A 16178-nucleotide genomic window follows, 5' to 3' on the forward strand; every position below is an offset into this window, starting at 1 on the left:
AGGAAGAAAGGTAACTCGTAATGGATACTTTTCGTGATTAACATCTACATATAATTTTGATTTAGTGTCCTAAACTTGTCTTCCAGCACGAATCAGATACCCCTATTCACTGATGTGAGGTTTCGTGAACAAATTAGGGGGTGTTTGGTAAAGGATAATTTTTTTTATACGAGAATCTCGATTTTCAGAAATATAATTTTTACATTCAGTTTACGATAATATCTGAAAATTTAAAATTTAAAAAAAAATATTTTCCCAGAAATTCTAAAAAAAATCATGTACCAAATGGCCCCTTGAGAGTATTGTAAAAAAGACAAAACGAGTTAAAAAAAATTGAGTAGATGGATGACATGTTGGAATACCGATTAAGTGTTCAATTAAGGAAAATTATTCTCTTTTGTAAAGAAGTGTTAACTTTACTTTAGTCCGATCTATCGGAAAGGCTGTAAAAGCATGTGAAACCTGCGATGACATCAATCATATGCAATGTATATTTCACAAAGATATTTGGATATTAATTTTTTAAATTTATTTATTTAATTTTAAATTTTTTAAATTTATAAATTTATAAATGTGTGATTATTTAGAAACCAAGTTTTTATCCCAACAAAAAGTTTAGTAAATAAAATAAGAAAAAAATATTTATTATTTTAAATGACACAACTTTATATCATTTTAAGTAATATGACGGTATTTGGATAAATATTTTCTCTCATTTACAAAATTACGATGATAGATAATAATAAATATTTTTGTTGTAAAATAATAGATATTTATTATTTGTTGACTTTTTATATTTTCTCTCATTTACAAAATTACGACGAGAGAAAAACAGAGTATTGTAAAAAAGAGAGAAAATGTAAAAAAGTAACAAATATGCATTATGTTCGTTTGACTTAAAATAACATAAAGTTATATCTTTTAAAATAATAAAGGTTTTTTTTACATGAAAGAATATAAGAGAAAATGATTGTGCTTACAAAAGAACTAATTGGCTAAATATTATTAGCATTTGAAGAGGCAAGAAAATATAAATTTTACTGCCTCAATTATCCTTTGTTAAGTCTATAAACTAACATACTAGAAGGCAATTTTCATACACTTCACCATATGATTACACTAGCTAGTTTTTTAAAGAATGTCAGTAAATACTACAAAAAAGAAAAGAAAAAAGATGGCCCTAATTCAATAGCTACGATATTAATTATTTCCCTCCGATGGTCAACTAAATAAATATTCTTTTCTGCGTAATGCTCTACAATCTACTATAGAGCGTCACCTTTGCGCGGCTATGTGAAATTATAATCCACCACTACACATTGAGGATTTAACTTAACATGAATCATTATAGAAAAATAATTTGTTAGAACATTTAGAAAATAACTCATGATATGCTTACCAAAAAAAACAGAAAAAAGAAAATAACTCATGATATTATTATTATATTTAAAAATATTTTTAAAACTGGTTTTTGAAGAGTATTATTAGTTTCATTATATCTTGTAATTAATTTCATCAATTCTGATAAAATGTCATTAAATAGCTCTTCAACTCATTTGTTCTAGACTGATTTAACGAGTCTAGCATTCACAAAAGTTAAATTAAAAAATATCTTAATTATTCCCGGTATCGAAAACTCAGTACATTTTTTAATAAATTTTAAAAAAATAATATAATCAAATTTTGTAATTTTCCCCTTCCTTTTATAGTTATTATCAATTTATCATCTAAATCCTATTTTTAATAAATGCTTATATACTCCTATAATATCAAAGATATGCTTGTCCAACTCCAATCCTTACACACTCCAAGTCTAAATATCACATTACCACCTTTGGGAGGGGTTTAAAGTCTTAATCCTGGACCCGTCTCGAATCGGATTAGTTGCGAAGCAATGAATCGATTGGAATATTTTCAAGTCTAAATATCACATTTTCCTTAAGAAGTAACTTCTTAATCAAATTCAATTTAAATTCAAAGTAACTTCTTAATCGTCACTTATCCGAGAATAATGGAGGTGTAAAAGCAGAGTGATTCAATCGACATATTAGTTGTGTGATCAATTTGCCATCATGAAGTTTGTAATTGTAGTATAAACAACTTATCAAATAAAAAATAGCAAAAATAAATAAACATTTAATGATTAAATCGTAACAATAAACACAAAGTATTAATATAAAACATGAACCAAATATTCACAAGTTACTAAAAACATAAATTAAACATTAAGAAATAAAAAAATAAATAATAAAGTAAATATCATAGACTAGTATACAAAATTTTCAAGTATGGATTGTGCAAATTAAAGATAAAACAATAAATTAATTTTTTAAATTTAAAAATAAATAAAACATTAACTAAATGTTAACAAGTTAATAAACAATGTTTTATTTACTAATAAATTAATATAAATCAAACAGTACGCCAACTATAATAATAAATGATAATTAATATAAACAAACCAAACAAATTTAAAAACAAAAGGATAAGCGTGAATATAACCAAAGCCCATTGGGTTAAGCCCAAATGAACAAAAGCCCAATTTAACCTAACCCTAAGATAAGATCAAGGAGGAAGATTGGATATGATTGAAAGAGAGTTTGGAACACCGTGGTAGGAACGTGGCGGCGGAGGAGGAAAAACACTGTATAATCGATCAACGATGTGGTGTTGGACGATGAGCGAAGCAACAGCAGAACCATGCGCTTGTTTTCTTCGATAACCCGAAGACATAATCGACTATTTTGAGTGCGAAGCATCACGAAAAGCATGTGGTCAAGCACTTACTATAGCGACACAACACAAGCAAGGTATGCAGTTTCTTTCCAAGTTCTAATCCCGATGACGAACAAGAGGATTAGAACTTGAGAAGAAGCGGCATACCTTCCTACTTGTGTCACTCAAAGAAATCGCATATCTTCATAATTTGTTAGTGAGTAGTATCTTATAGTAATCACATTAGTGAGAATTAGATTTGGAGTTTATCACCAAAAGGTGACATTTTGCATGCTTTACAATTAAGTTATGTTCAAATGTTTACCTTCATGTGTTTTTTTTAATTTTTTTTTTTGTTTTTCATCACCAAGTAAAAACAAAACTTTTCAAGATGTTGGGAATTAATTTTTGCCCTAAAAGTGTTGAACATTTGATTACGTAATGCTTCACACTCAAAATCCTCCATTATGATTTTTGGCTATAGGGGAATACACGCTTAGTTATTATGTCTGCTGTTGCTCAGCGTCCAACAGCACAGCTTTGATTGATAACACACACCAAGCAATTGAAGGGTACTGCTGAGATGGGGCAACTCAGGTTTATGAAAAGATATTGTTGTTGGATATCTCATCTACTGTAATACTTTATGAGGATATTTTTTTTTTTTTTTTAATTTTCAGGACTATGATCTGTCTTTTTTTATATGCTAGATGCTTTTTCTTCTTGACATAGCTCAGAGAATACTACTAGGATTGGTGACCTCTTAAGAATTCTTCATCATGCAGGTCTCCTTTTATAATGCACCGGATCCTATCTGAACCGCAATTAAGCTAACTCTATGCTTATAAGAATACTATTAGGATTGATAGAGGAAGCCTGGGAACAATACTAGTAAGGTTCCCCCTTTGTGACAAGTCACGGTTTATTTCCATAAAATAACCTCTGCTCAAAAAATTTGAGGTAGGTTGCTTACGATCTACCTTAACGCCATGTGCTATGGAGTTTGCCATTTTTTTATATTAAAACTGTTGCTTTTTTTTCCCTCCATGAAAGTGCTACTCTATTTCTTACATTACATATGTTAATATGGAGTAAATTAGTTTATGATATAAATGTCATCCTTACAACATGCAAATATTCCGTAATATTTGAGATATTTCTTATATATATGTCTTAATTTAATTTGTTTATAATTTAATTAACTTGTTTATTTTCCTACTATATGTTATATGGGTTCGTTTGTTGTCATGTGACATGACTAGAGCACTTTCCTGCACACACAAATCAAGTGTGGGTCCCACGTTTAAAAAAAAAAAGTCAAACCAAATCAGGATACGACGCCGTATCCTTAAGATACGGAAGCGGATCCTTGTTGCAGGAATGAACAGTGCCATTCCTGCAACATGATTCTTATATTTCCCATGTCATATACTTGAATAAAATCATAGGCATGTTTCTTCTGCAGCTTAACCCTGGTTGGAACCTCTAAACCTGGATCCTCTCCCTTCAATGTTTTAATGACCAGTTTCAGTTTCTACTTTCTAAAATGTTTATTACTACTAATTACTGTTATTTCTGTTCTGGTACGACTGAAACTCAAGCTACACCATTGATTACTGGTTCATCTGCTTTTCAATTTTATGTAGCTGCATACATGCATGGGGTCTGCTGTGTTTGCTATAGGACCAGAGAGATTCCTTACACTTGTACCTATCCCTCTTAATGAACACAATTATGCTTATTCAAATTCTTTGGCTAGTGCCGATCTTGAAGCACTCTGTGTATGGGGCATCACTTGCTTACTACATTGAGCATATCATGCCATTTGCAGAGTCTTTTAAGAAGGCTAGTTGTAGAGGTATATTTCCAACATTTGCATCCATACCTATTGTCCAAAATGTGCTTCCGTTTATAGTCTTCCTCTACATTGCCACTTGCACTGCTTTGAGCGTGGTTTCTTTCTTTCTTTTTCCCCTTTTCCTTTTCTTTTGACTTAGAGATGCAGGGAACTGGTATGGTTTTCTGCTGATCACTGTCTCTCTCAAAGCTTATATTTGTTATTCTTTGTTTTAAATTTTTTTAGTCTACCTTCTTTAAAGTAAAAAGGAAATGGTTCTAATAGATACTTTGCTTTAGACAATTGGTGTGGGTTAATTGAAAAAAAATGACATATCGAAGTATCTTGTCAATGTTATAGTTATGTTAAGATGTTTAATATATAGATCTCATTGGTTTAAGTGGATTTGTAAGTCATTTTACGGTGCTGAATGGTATAACCCAAAACAATTTGTGATTTAGTAAATGCTTATGCACTGCCTAATGTCCAAAGGAGATATACCTATAGAACTATTAACTTTTGTACACGGACGGACCATCTGTTGACATGTGCCCTAAATACTTTCATCGTTGTTTAGAGAGAAACATCATTTCTTATTTTTCTACATTCTTGATCTACTTGCTCCTCTAAAAGCTTATGGTTGCAAAAATGATGTGGAATGTATCATGGATGCACTCCTAGGCTCTGATAATAAACCAGATATAGAACAGTACATGCAATAACTTTATAAACTGCCTGGGTTTGGGTTTTATGGTTGGGAAGATGCCTCAACTGGTGGTATTTATTGTTGGTTAAGAAACTGTAACAAGAAACAGCTGGAAGTCTAGAAGTATTTAGGTAAAGAATCAATTGAACTTAAAAGTTTAAGTTGATAGGTGAAAATACATTATTATTTTATATTATATTATTCCTTAGCATATTGGTTTCTGCAAAAACCAATGGAATCAAACCGATTCTTGAACATGACAAAACTATTTAATCAACCCAAACCAGTTACATTATTGATTCATCTCGCGGGTTGAACCTGTCTGGCCTGAGATGGTTTTTATAACACCGTTAATCTTTGTGAACGGAGTAAATTGTCAACATTATGGTCATGGTGATGCGACCATGAGTTTTAGTACATTTTCAGGACAATTCACATAATTAAATCTATTAATGATAAACCAAAAAAAAAAATCTATGATAGAGATTATATTGCATTTTCATGTCAAATGGATTAGTTTGATCTTATATAATTCATGGTTTTCATTTATGTGTTGGTCTTTCAAAAGTACCCACTGCTTGTTTATAATTCAAGCTCAACTGGTATTCTCAGTATTTATTTTGCACCCAGCTATCTGGATTTTTAGGTGTTTTGAAATTCTCTGTATATAGTGTTCCCTTTTTCCCCCCTGGATATCTTATCCTTCCCGTAGTTGTAATATCTTATTTCTTTAGAATATACAATTTGTTTTATAAGAAATCAACTGTTTTCTTCTCCTCTTGTAACCTGATTAGTTGGATACAATTGTTTATTCTTGATGACAATTCTTTGTTCTTTTAGTATTATTGGTAATTTATACTTCATCAGAAGCTAAAGTACTCTTCTAAATGATATTTAAAGAAAATGACATTGTGACATGCTATAGCTCTGTTCTTTAAATAAAGAACAATTGTTTTGTCCAACCTCTCACTGATAATAACTTCTGAGATAAGACTTTTAATACCGATCGCAATCATCTCTTTGTACATGCATAATTCTTATGACCCCTATAAAAGCCCCAATTGAATCTATATCTCTCAATGCAAGAGGAATTGGGAGAGTAAATAATTAGCACAGTGATCTGGTTCGCCCAATAGATTGCTGGTCTTCTTCTGGTTAACAACCAAGGAAATAGCAGAAAAACTTACTATTATAAACAATATGAAACTGTACCGTTTTATTCTCATACCGTTTTTTACATAGGATAGAAACCCTAATTAAAAAACATTGATATCCCTTTAAAATAAATGTAATCCTAGCCATCTAACGTAACAAAAGCAAGTTAACTTATAAAATATAAAATAACACTGCCACAGTATTCAAGCTACAGCAACAATCCAAGAAATGATTGTGATGCATTATCATAGTATTTGTGCAAAGGGCCTTATTGAAAAAGTGGAAAACAGGTTTCAACATCAGAGAAGTTTCTCAACATAGTTTTTAATTATTTTTGTAAACACTAAAAGATATTTTCTTTCTCACTTAGTAAAAGGTAGTTAAATTGTAGCATAACAGGTAGATAATGTGGAATATTCCCATAAAGTAGAGAAACATGCATTTTGCCTCAAAGCTTTGTTCTTCTTTCACATTTTTCCTTTTGCTGCTTTCCATACAATTCCTATTTTCTGCCATAATCGCTACTTTTATCAAGTTCTTGAGCAAATTTTTTGTCCCTTACGGTAAAAAAGTTGACAATTAGTCGAGATCTTTTCTCATTATGCAACTGATAATTACCTAACTTTTACTTGTCTCGCCTATGTCCTTATTACTTTTGTTAAAAAGGACCCTTCCATGCATGATAATGTTTCTGGGGCATTATGTGTCCCTTTTGTTAACCGATGTAGGCCCTTGAACTTCTAGTGGTTATATTTGTGTACTTTTTTTTGGGTATTCATTTGTGTACTTTTTTAGTTGACTTCTAAATGTTCATGAATTTTGCGTAGATTCTTGTGAACGAGAACAAAGCTACACATAGCCTAAAAAGAGCAGTCAAATTGCCCCGCAGAACATGAATTCTTGAGTCCTGCATGCAACCTGTTTATTCAAATTCCCCTATATCCCATCTCTTCCTATATTCCATCTCTTTTCTGCAGATCTTCTCTCTTTTTTTTTCGGAAGCTTCTCTTGATCAGGGTGAGACTATTAGTCATGTTTTCCATCATTTTTGTTCTGCTTCGGGCCATAAGATCAACACATCCAAAACAAAGGTTTTCTTCTCCCGTAATGTGAACCACTCAAGAGCTTCAGAGATCAATCAGAATTTGGGCTATGCCAGCATTCTTGATTTTGAAAAGTACTTGGGAATTCCTATTCACCATCACAGAGTAGGCAAATCCTCTTTCAGTTACATCTTTGATAAGACAAATAAATGGTTAAGCTCTTAGAAAATGTCTTCCCTCTCAATGGTAGGAAGAGTTACCTTAGCAAAATCCGTGTTGCCTCTCTTCCTGCTTATTTCATGCAAACTTCCTCATTCCCCATTAGTACTTTTGATTCTTTAGAGAAGAAAATTAGAGGCTTTGTTTGGGGATCACCCCCCTCGAAAAGGAAAGTTCATGCTCTTCCCCGGAATATGTTGTGCAAGTCCAAAGAAAGGTGGTCTCCGATTTAGGAACTTAAAGCTAACCAACCAAGCCTTCTTGATGAAGATTGGTCATGGTTTAACTACCAACCAAGATGCTTTGTGGGTTAGAGTCCTCAAAAGCATGTATGGTGTTGAGGATAAAATTCTTCCTCAAATTAAACCCTTTCATAATGCTTCTAACACGTGGAGAGGTCTGATTAACTCTTGGCCTCATGTTCTAAGTAAGTCTAGAATTATCATTGGTGATGGCAACAAAACCTCATGTTGGAAGGACAACCCCTGGCTTCCAGACTACCATGCCCTCTCTGATTCAGCCGTTGAAGCCATCAGCCCTGATGTGTTGGAGTGGAAAGTTTCAAATGTTGTCTCAAGTTCTGGATGTTGGAATTGGCAGAAATTTCAACACTTTTTGGTCTAACTAGTGCTCCATAGAATTGCTGGAATATCCCCTCCTTCTATATGTAATGGCCAAGACCGAGTCTCTTGGGCTAGCTCTAAGGATGAGAAATTTTCCATTAGCTCTGCATACCACTTTTTTACCGGAATCCAACAAGGAATTGAGATTTCATTTGGAGCTGGAAAGGCCCTGAAAGAATTAAAAGCTTTCTTTGGCTTCTCAAAGGTGAGAATTTGCTTACCAATAAGAGAAGCTATCTAAGACACATGTCAGATTCTGATACCTATCCTAGATGCCCTCAAGAGTGTGAAAGTTGCCTCCACATGGTCAGGGACTGCTCATGGTCCAAGGAGGTTTGGAAATCTTTTATACATCCTTGTAACTGGTTCTATTTCTTCTCTCTTAATTTCTCGGAATGGCTTTTTCATAACTTATCTCCTTTCCCGCCCCTGCGTATGAATCAAAATTGGGCCTTTTTGTTTGGTGTTATCTGTTGGATACTTTGGGCTGGTAGAAATGAATTAGTTTTTGATAATACTCATCCTGCTATTAAGTCTCTTGTTAGGAGTGCTCAAAGTCTTAAACTAAATTTTCTTGATGCTCAAAAGCTCCTCTGTAAAGCTAGTTTGCAACCTAAACCCAGGGAACATGCCCTTATTTCCTGGCAATTCCCTTAAGTTGGCGGAGCTCGAATAGGTTGTGGCGGTGTCTTGAGAGATGCTTCTGGCAATTGGATTAGGGTTTTTTTGTTGAAAATCTTGGTATTGGAACTAGGGATGTGCATGGGTCAAACCGAACCGAATTTGTTTAAATGGTTCGGTTCGGAAGTGGTTTGGTTCAGAATTGGTTTGGGTCGACTCTCTTTTGAAAAAAAAATTAAAAAATTAAAAAATAAAGTTATAAAAATCAATTTGGTTCGATTTGAAAACGGTTTGGTTCGGTTTGGTTCAAAATGGTTCGGTTCTTAAACTGGTTCTAAAAATTGGTTCGGTTCTTAAACTGGTTCTAAAAATTGGTTTAGTTCATGAACTGATTTTTAAAATCGGTTATTTTAAGGGCGGTTCGGTTCAGTTTTTTGGTTATTTTGCACATCCCTAATGAATTTTTGAGCAGCTTTTGAATCACCTTCCATGTGAATCTTTTTATATCCAAGATTCCAAGCCACTTGGAAGGCGATTCAAAAGCTGCTCAAAAATTCATTAAGGAAGGATGTTCCCCATCACCCCTCTCCAATCTGGTGCTGCAAATTCGTTCTCTCCTTCATAGTAGTTGAGAAGTAAAAATTACTCACACCTACAGAGAAGGAAATGGTGTGACTAATTGGTTTGTTACCTAAGTTCATCTCCATAGTTGGGATACTTTGATCTTCAACAACCATCCACCTGATTGTTCGCAGAGGCTGAAGAATGATTTTTAGGGTATTTCTTGGCCTAGAAACATAGCTGTAGTTTGTTGTTTTTTCACTGTAATTCCAAAAAAAAAGCTTCTTGGTGTCTTGCTCGAATAAGTTGGCAGATTTATTTATCGATTTACACTTTTTTCTCAATATTTGAAAAGTACCCTAGTTGGGCCATTTAAAATACTTTTGGGGAGTGTTTGTTTCAGGATATCTCAAAAATTTCTTAGGGAATTGCATGTTGCATTATTGTTCTCCGCGTTTGGTAGAATGAAATCATGACATTTACCCATGAAAAAGAGTTGCCTATCTAATTACAAATGCATGTAAAAAAGGTACTTCAACACTGTTAACGAATGCGGTTTGCAACATGGTATTTCTTGGAAAACTGGAGAAATTGAAAAAGTGAATAAAATCAAGACAAGAATACCCCTCTTCTTAACCACATGTAACATTCAAAATTTTATAAAAAGGTTACTTTCGTAATTTCTATTTATTTTCCTATCAAATTTTTATTTTTAACCAAATATACACTCAGCATATTTAATTCAAGTTTCTTAGTAATATTTTGCGATATCAAACAACTTTTTTTAAACTTTCCTACCAAATTTACTTTCTTACGTTTTTTCTTGTAATTACATTTTCCTAGTAAATTATTATTTTTTTTTTTTCTGAACCAAACACTCGTTGGAGAATTTTTAGGCAGTGGCTTGGCTTGTAAACTAGCCTATAGTTTTTTGTTTTTTTATTTTAATATGATAATTTAAGACTTAACATGTATTTCTTAAGCACTCTCTCTGATTGTTTGTTTGGTCATTATTTGTTTAACGCCGCGAAAAGGATTAGTATTATTCAAATGGAAGGGAAGGGAAAAAAATTAGGAAAAAATGTATCATTTTAAATAATACATTTTTATGTCATTTCACTCTCACAAAGAGATGAGATTCACACTCTTAAAACTTTTTTTTCTTCACTTTTTCTTCCATAATCTATCTCTTTCTCTTCTTTAAAATGATACAACTTTGTGTCCTTTAAAATGATATAGATTTTTTCCAAAAAAAATAAAAATATAGCCAAAGTTCGGACCATGTGCTGGAATACGGACTTTCAGTTTTCGTAAAGATATTACAAAATGTCATCTATAATGCCCTTTGTATAAATTTGACACTAAATACATTAATTTTTAACATTTTTTTTTTGAAAAAATAATTGTATTATTGTAAAGCTCTCTTAAGAATTACAAAAAAATAAAATAAAAAATTCGCAAAAAAAGTAAATTTAAACACATTAAATAATCATTTGAATAAAGTGAAATCCAACACAGTCCAAAAAATTAGCAAAGGAAGTTGTTTCCATTCTTGAGGGGTATTCATAAATTTAAATTTAATTCAATTGAGGCTGTATATAGGGAGTGGATCTTAATCCTGAGAATTTTTGTTAAAGTCTTTCTAAAAATTACTGAAAACTTGAATGAAATAAAACAAAATTGTTTTTGCAGCTTCTTAATCATAATTCTCCAGAAAAAAATAATATTTTTTAGTTAACTAACCTATATTGGCATTTCTCATTTCTAATTGCACAACGTAATAAGGAGTTATTGAGTCCTTGTTTGGCAGCAATACAAGGACTGAGAAATTGAAGATGATAATAAAAAGCTCTGCCTCTGCAAGTGCAACATGTGTCAGTGCCCCTATCCCTTATCCATCATGTAACAACATGTTTGCAACTTGTTCAGCAGCATCTAAAATTACAAGAAGACCTCTATCTCTGTCTCTCATCTCTACCACCTTCTCTGCTTTCATCTTCTCACTTCCTTCTCCTCCTTCCTCTTCTTCTCCCTCTCCTTCTCCAAAATACCCCATATCAGACTTCTTTGAGCTCCCAAATTCTGGTGGTGTTAAGGCTTTGGACCTCCTTGTTGGTTCAGGTGAAGTTCCCGCAGATGGGGACCAGGTTTTTCTCTCCTTTAAATACTAAAAGTTTCTTTTTTTTTTTTTTTTTTTTGTATATCAAATACTAAAAGTTTCTTGTTTTATGCCTTGATGGATTTTTTTTTTTGGTAGAGTAAGAGAATTTGTAGGATTATATTTATAGAAAGAATAATATGAAACATATGTGTGTAAATCTTTTATTTTATTTTAAAAATATTTCTACGGATAAGTTATCTGATTTATTTTCAAAATGACATCATCTTAAGATTGAAAAATTAAAAAATTATAATTATAAATGTTAAAATAATCCTGAAATAAATTAAAATTACAAAAACACCATGATTTTCGTCTCAAAACGACGTAGTATTGAATTTACTCCACGTAACTTATCTGCAATAACCTAAAAAAAAAAAACGAATCCTTTATTTTATTCATTTGGTCTCGGTTATAAATGTTTTGTTCTTGTTTTGAAGGTTGCAATTCACTACTATGGTAGACTGGCAGCAAAACAAGGATGGCGCTTTGACTCAACCTATGACCACAAAGATGACAATGGTGATCCTAATCCTTTTGTCTTTGTCCTTGGCACTGGCAAGGTAAGCCTGAATATCAGTGTGTGGAATATAAAAGCACTTACCATTTGTTCCTAATATGGACAGATTTACAAGGGATATGATCTGGATACAAGAATTAAGGATTCAAATTTTATCTGTCATTTTCTTTTTGTACTTATGTAAAAGTAAAGTATTATCACTACCTAAATTTATAGTTACAATCTTTTATGTTTTATAAAAAGGCCATTTAAGTTTTTTGTGATGGACTTTCAAAATGTCAGACTTCTATATGGATCTTTTATGAAAAGTTATTATTAAATTATTTCCTATCATTGTATGTCATATTTGTTAGGCGGCACAAGGGGAGCCCGTGGTGGAGAATCACTATCAATGGATTCGATATCATGTCTCACCCAAAACCTTAAGGAATTGGGTTTATGGATCTTCCCATTTATATCCACTTCACTTAGTTCATTACCAACTAATGTGAGACTTATCAAACTTGATTATCCCAACAATATTAACAAAGAATCTAATCATATTGGAAACAAATGCTATGTTCAGGTTATTGCTGGAATTGATGTGGCAGTGAGATCAATGAAAGTAGGTGGTATTCGTAGAGTCATCATACCTCCATCCCTTGGGTATCAAAATACATCACAGGAGCCCATCCCACCTAATGTAGGAACTTTTTCTGCTCATGACTTATATGATAAAGCTTTGGTCGATTTTCCACTTCATTCTTTTTAAAAAAAAAATGCATATGTATCTACTACCTAGAAATAATGTTCATTGTTTGTAAACTGTATAGCAGTGTCAACTTCAGCATGCTCATAATTATTGATATATGCGCATTTTTCAACATTCTAAATTGAATGGCCACTGGCAATTATAGAAATACTAGCAGTAGTTGCTTGTTTGTGCTTGTTTACAATATCTGCATAGAAAGTTTTTTCATTATGCACACTTTGCTCAGAGAAAACTAGTGAAAATCTATGTCAATATATTTCTTTGTAATTGCCTGCTGATACCATGTCTTCTTTAACCCCCTGAAGAATGAATTGCGCAGCATTTGATGCATACACCCGATGTACCTACGACTTCCATTCAAAAATTGACATTTGGATTAAAAATATTTTTTTTTCTCTTTTTGTACACACATCACAAAAAATGCCCGATTTTGGTTGGTCCATCGCATTGAACAGTGGCGGATCCAAGAAATTAATGAAGTATGGGCACTCAATAAGTTCAAGTACATATAGATTTGGGTCTGGTCTGAAACGCGACTTGCGAGCAGCTGCTGGCTAGCTGGGTCTGGTTTAGATCTAGATCTAGACGGATTGCGAATCAACTGGACCGATAATGGAGGAAGAAGCAACTGTTCCAACTTCCAATAACGGAGATTGAGGTTTGAGAGGAGATGAATCAGTATGTAGATGCAAACAATGGGTCTGTAATAGAGCTCCCTGCTGTTAGGTTTGGATAATGAAGATGGAGGAGAAAAGAAAACTCTCGGGAAAATAAAATAGAAGGAGGGAAATTAAATTGGGAAAACTTGAATTTTAAGAGAAGGGCATTTTTGTATTTTTGCATCAGATTTAAAGGGTGGACACTTGCCCCCCTTCTCATACACCTGGATTCGCCTCTGGCACCGAATCAGTGGTGTGACGGGTGTACCTAAAATATTTCCCAAACACTATGAACACCTCCCTGACACATGTACTACACACGATGTGCCAACATGTCAGACTTAGAAAAGAAAAACGAAAACAATAGAAAAAGGGACAATAGACTGATATTATAAGGAGCTTATCTAACACCAAAGTTATGGAATGTAACAAGCGTCGTGTTATAACTGTGATTATTTTTCTTTACATTGTGAAGTTGTACATGTTAACTGAAGGGCTAGTTAGTGATTACTGTATAAAATGCAAATGTTAGCCATTTTAACATTTTTTTTTTTCATTTTGGAAGAAATTCTGAACCATTTTTCTTTTCTCCTTCCTTTTTAGTATGATGTACAATTTATAAATGGGTTGGATATTATATTTTTAATCTCTTTTCTTTAGTTCTTGCAGTACTAATTTTTTTCCTATTCCTTCAACTTTCCTCCTCCCAAAGAAAAAAGTTCTTTGACAGGCAGAGGCTTTTCACTACCATTTTTAATCCAACTCGCCTTGCAAATGGAGAAGGCTCCACTTTAGGGACACTTGTATTTGATATTGAACTGGTTAGCCTGAGGCATCAGTGAAGTCAACATGTATGATCCAGCTATCCAACTAGTAACAGTCTACATGGACCAGTGTGTATATATATATATAGGTCAATAAATTGCAGGGTGGTAGTGTTCATGAATCCCCATGCATGATCTTGATTATGCAATGCTAAGATCAGTTTTTGTCTTTGCCAATGATAAGAGTAAAGCGTTTTGCTTTGTCATATTGATTTTGGTGTATTATAGTTTATGTAATTATATCATGTTGCCTGCTTGATAATTAGTTTTGCACTTCTGCTCAAAATAAACAGTGCCCTTTCAACCATAGCTGATTTTTTAATATAGTTTGAAGCGGTTGACCCCATAAAATACCCTTCAGTCATTGATTTACTGCTTGGGTAATACTTTGCATTTTGCAAGAGTGAAAATGGAAAAGGTGGAAAATTGAGTGGTGAAAATGAGATATTACTTGGACTTACATGATGTCCAACCTGGTCAATTTCACACCTATAACCTTTCCACCTTTAATCCTACCAAGCACACTCTTATATTTGCACAACAATTACGATTTACTATGCAGGGCTTGTCACTCCTGAGCCTGGTGAAGGATCAGAGACTTTGTTCTTGTGGTGGACTAACTTTGACTAAATTTTGTATATTGGATGGTTGCTTATTATTCCCAATAGTGTGTATTTTGTCTCAGAGAATTCTTTCTATAAATGGGTTCATATTCAGCTATGGAGGAAGTCACTTGAAAAATTCAATTTCATTTGTGAAATGTGTAATCAAAATTCAAAAGGGAGACTGTGCTTAAGATCATGTTATTGTGGTTCTGTCCCACTTAACCGAATTAATCAATTAATTGAAGAATTGGTGGAGAAATCTCCAAAAGTAACACCCAAGACTGAATTGCATAACAACACTTGTTTCTAAGGAAAATAATGTATTACATCATTAAATAGCCTATCTAAAATTATTTTCTAAAATAAGGTGGGTTGGAAACGATTCCTAATATATATATATATATATATATATAGGGTTTTGTATCTATAATTTAACATGACCACAACAACTTTCCTACACACACAACATTTTGTGGGACCCACAATTTTTGAAACCAAAAAAAAAAAAAAATCTCTGGCACGCAAAACGAATCTCTATAACATAACACAATCACTTTTCCTACAACATAACTCTTATTAAACCCATATATATATATATATATATATATATATATATATATGGACTTATTGTATCTCAAACTGCTTAATTTTTTCTTCGGCTATTAGATCATATTGTACAAAGATAGATTAATGGTGATAAAGAAAGAGAGAGAAAAAAAAAATCTTAACCATTCAAAGATGAATCAATCAATATAAGAAAATAAATAAATAAAATGATGTAATTTTGGGTAGACAAATATAAATATATCTCAAGCTATTTAAGAAATATATATATCTCTCTCTCTATATATATATATATATATGAGTTTGCTTTTTCTACAGTCAATGTAGATAACTTATCTACATTGAGCCCAAAACGACGTCGTTTTGAGACGAAAAGCAAGGTACTTTTGTAATTATAATATATTTTAGGGTTATAATAGTATTTTTTATTATAATTTTTTAATTTTTCAACCCAAAACGACGTCGTTTTGGAAGCAAATGTATTATAACTTATCTACATTTACGTTAGAAACATTAAAGCCTATATATATATATATATAGATTTGTTTCCTGCTACGTATCATGGTAACAATTATTTTTTTCATTATTTACTGTAAATTGTATAATACTATTTATTT

The 16178-nt window shown here is 32.5% G+C and overlaps 1 protein-coding gene across 3 annotated transcripts; it reads left to right on the forward strand.

Moving 5' to 3' along the window:
• Positions 1–11269: 11269 nt before the first annotated feature.
• LOC133311665 (peptidyl-prolyl cis-trans isomerase FKBP17-1, chloroplastic) lies at positions 11270–15013 on the forward strand. Of its 3 annotated transcripts, none has more exons than XM_061512741.1 (4): positions 11270–11627; positions 12079–12201; positions 12724–12840; positions 14288–14710. In XM_061512741.1, the coding sequence occupies exons 1-4, from the start codon at positions 11316–11318 to the stop codon at positions 14408–14410; spliced, it is 675 nt and encodes a 224-aa protein (XP_061368725.1). In that variant the 5' UTR covers positions 11270–11315; the 3' UTR covers positions 14411–14710. The 3 variants fall into 3 exon arrangements, 2 of the variants coding, with proteins under 2 accessions (XP_061368725.1, XP_061368726.1); XM_061512742.1 differs by having other exon boundaries at positions 14281–14698; XR_009751575.1 differs by lacking the exons at positions 11270–11627; positions 12079–12201 and adding an exon at positions 12633–12645 and having other exon boundaries at positions 14281–15013.
• The last annotated feature ends 1165 nt before the right edge of the window (positions 15014–16178 follow it).

Source organism: Gastrolobium bilobum, unplaced genomic scaffold (assembly GCF_033153095.1).
Source record: "Gastrolobium bilobum isolate Gb01-03AN ecotype WA unplaced genomic scaffold, APGP_CSIRO_Gbil_v1 utg3765, whole genome shotgun sequence".
Lineage (NCBI taxonomy): Eukaryota > Viridiplantae > Streptophyta > Magnoliopsida > Fabales > Fabaceae > Gastrolobium > Gastrolobium bilobum.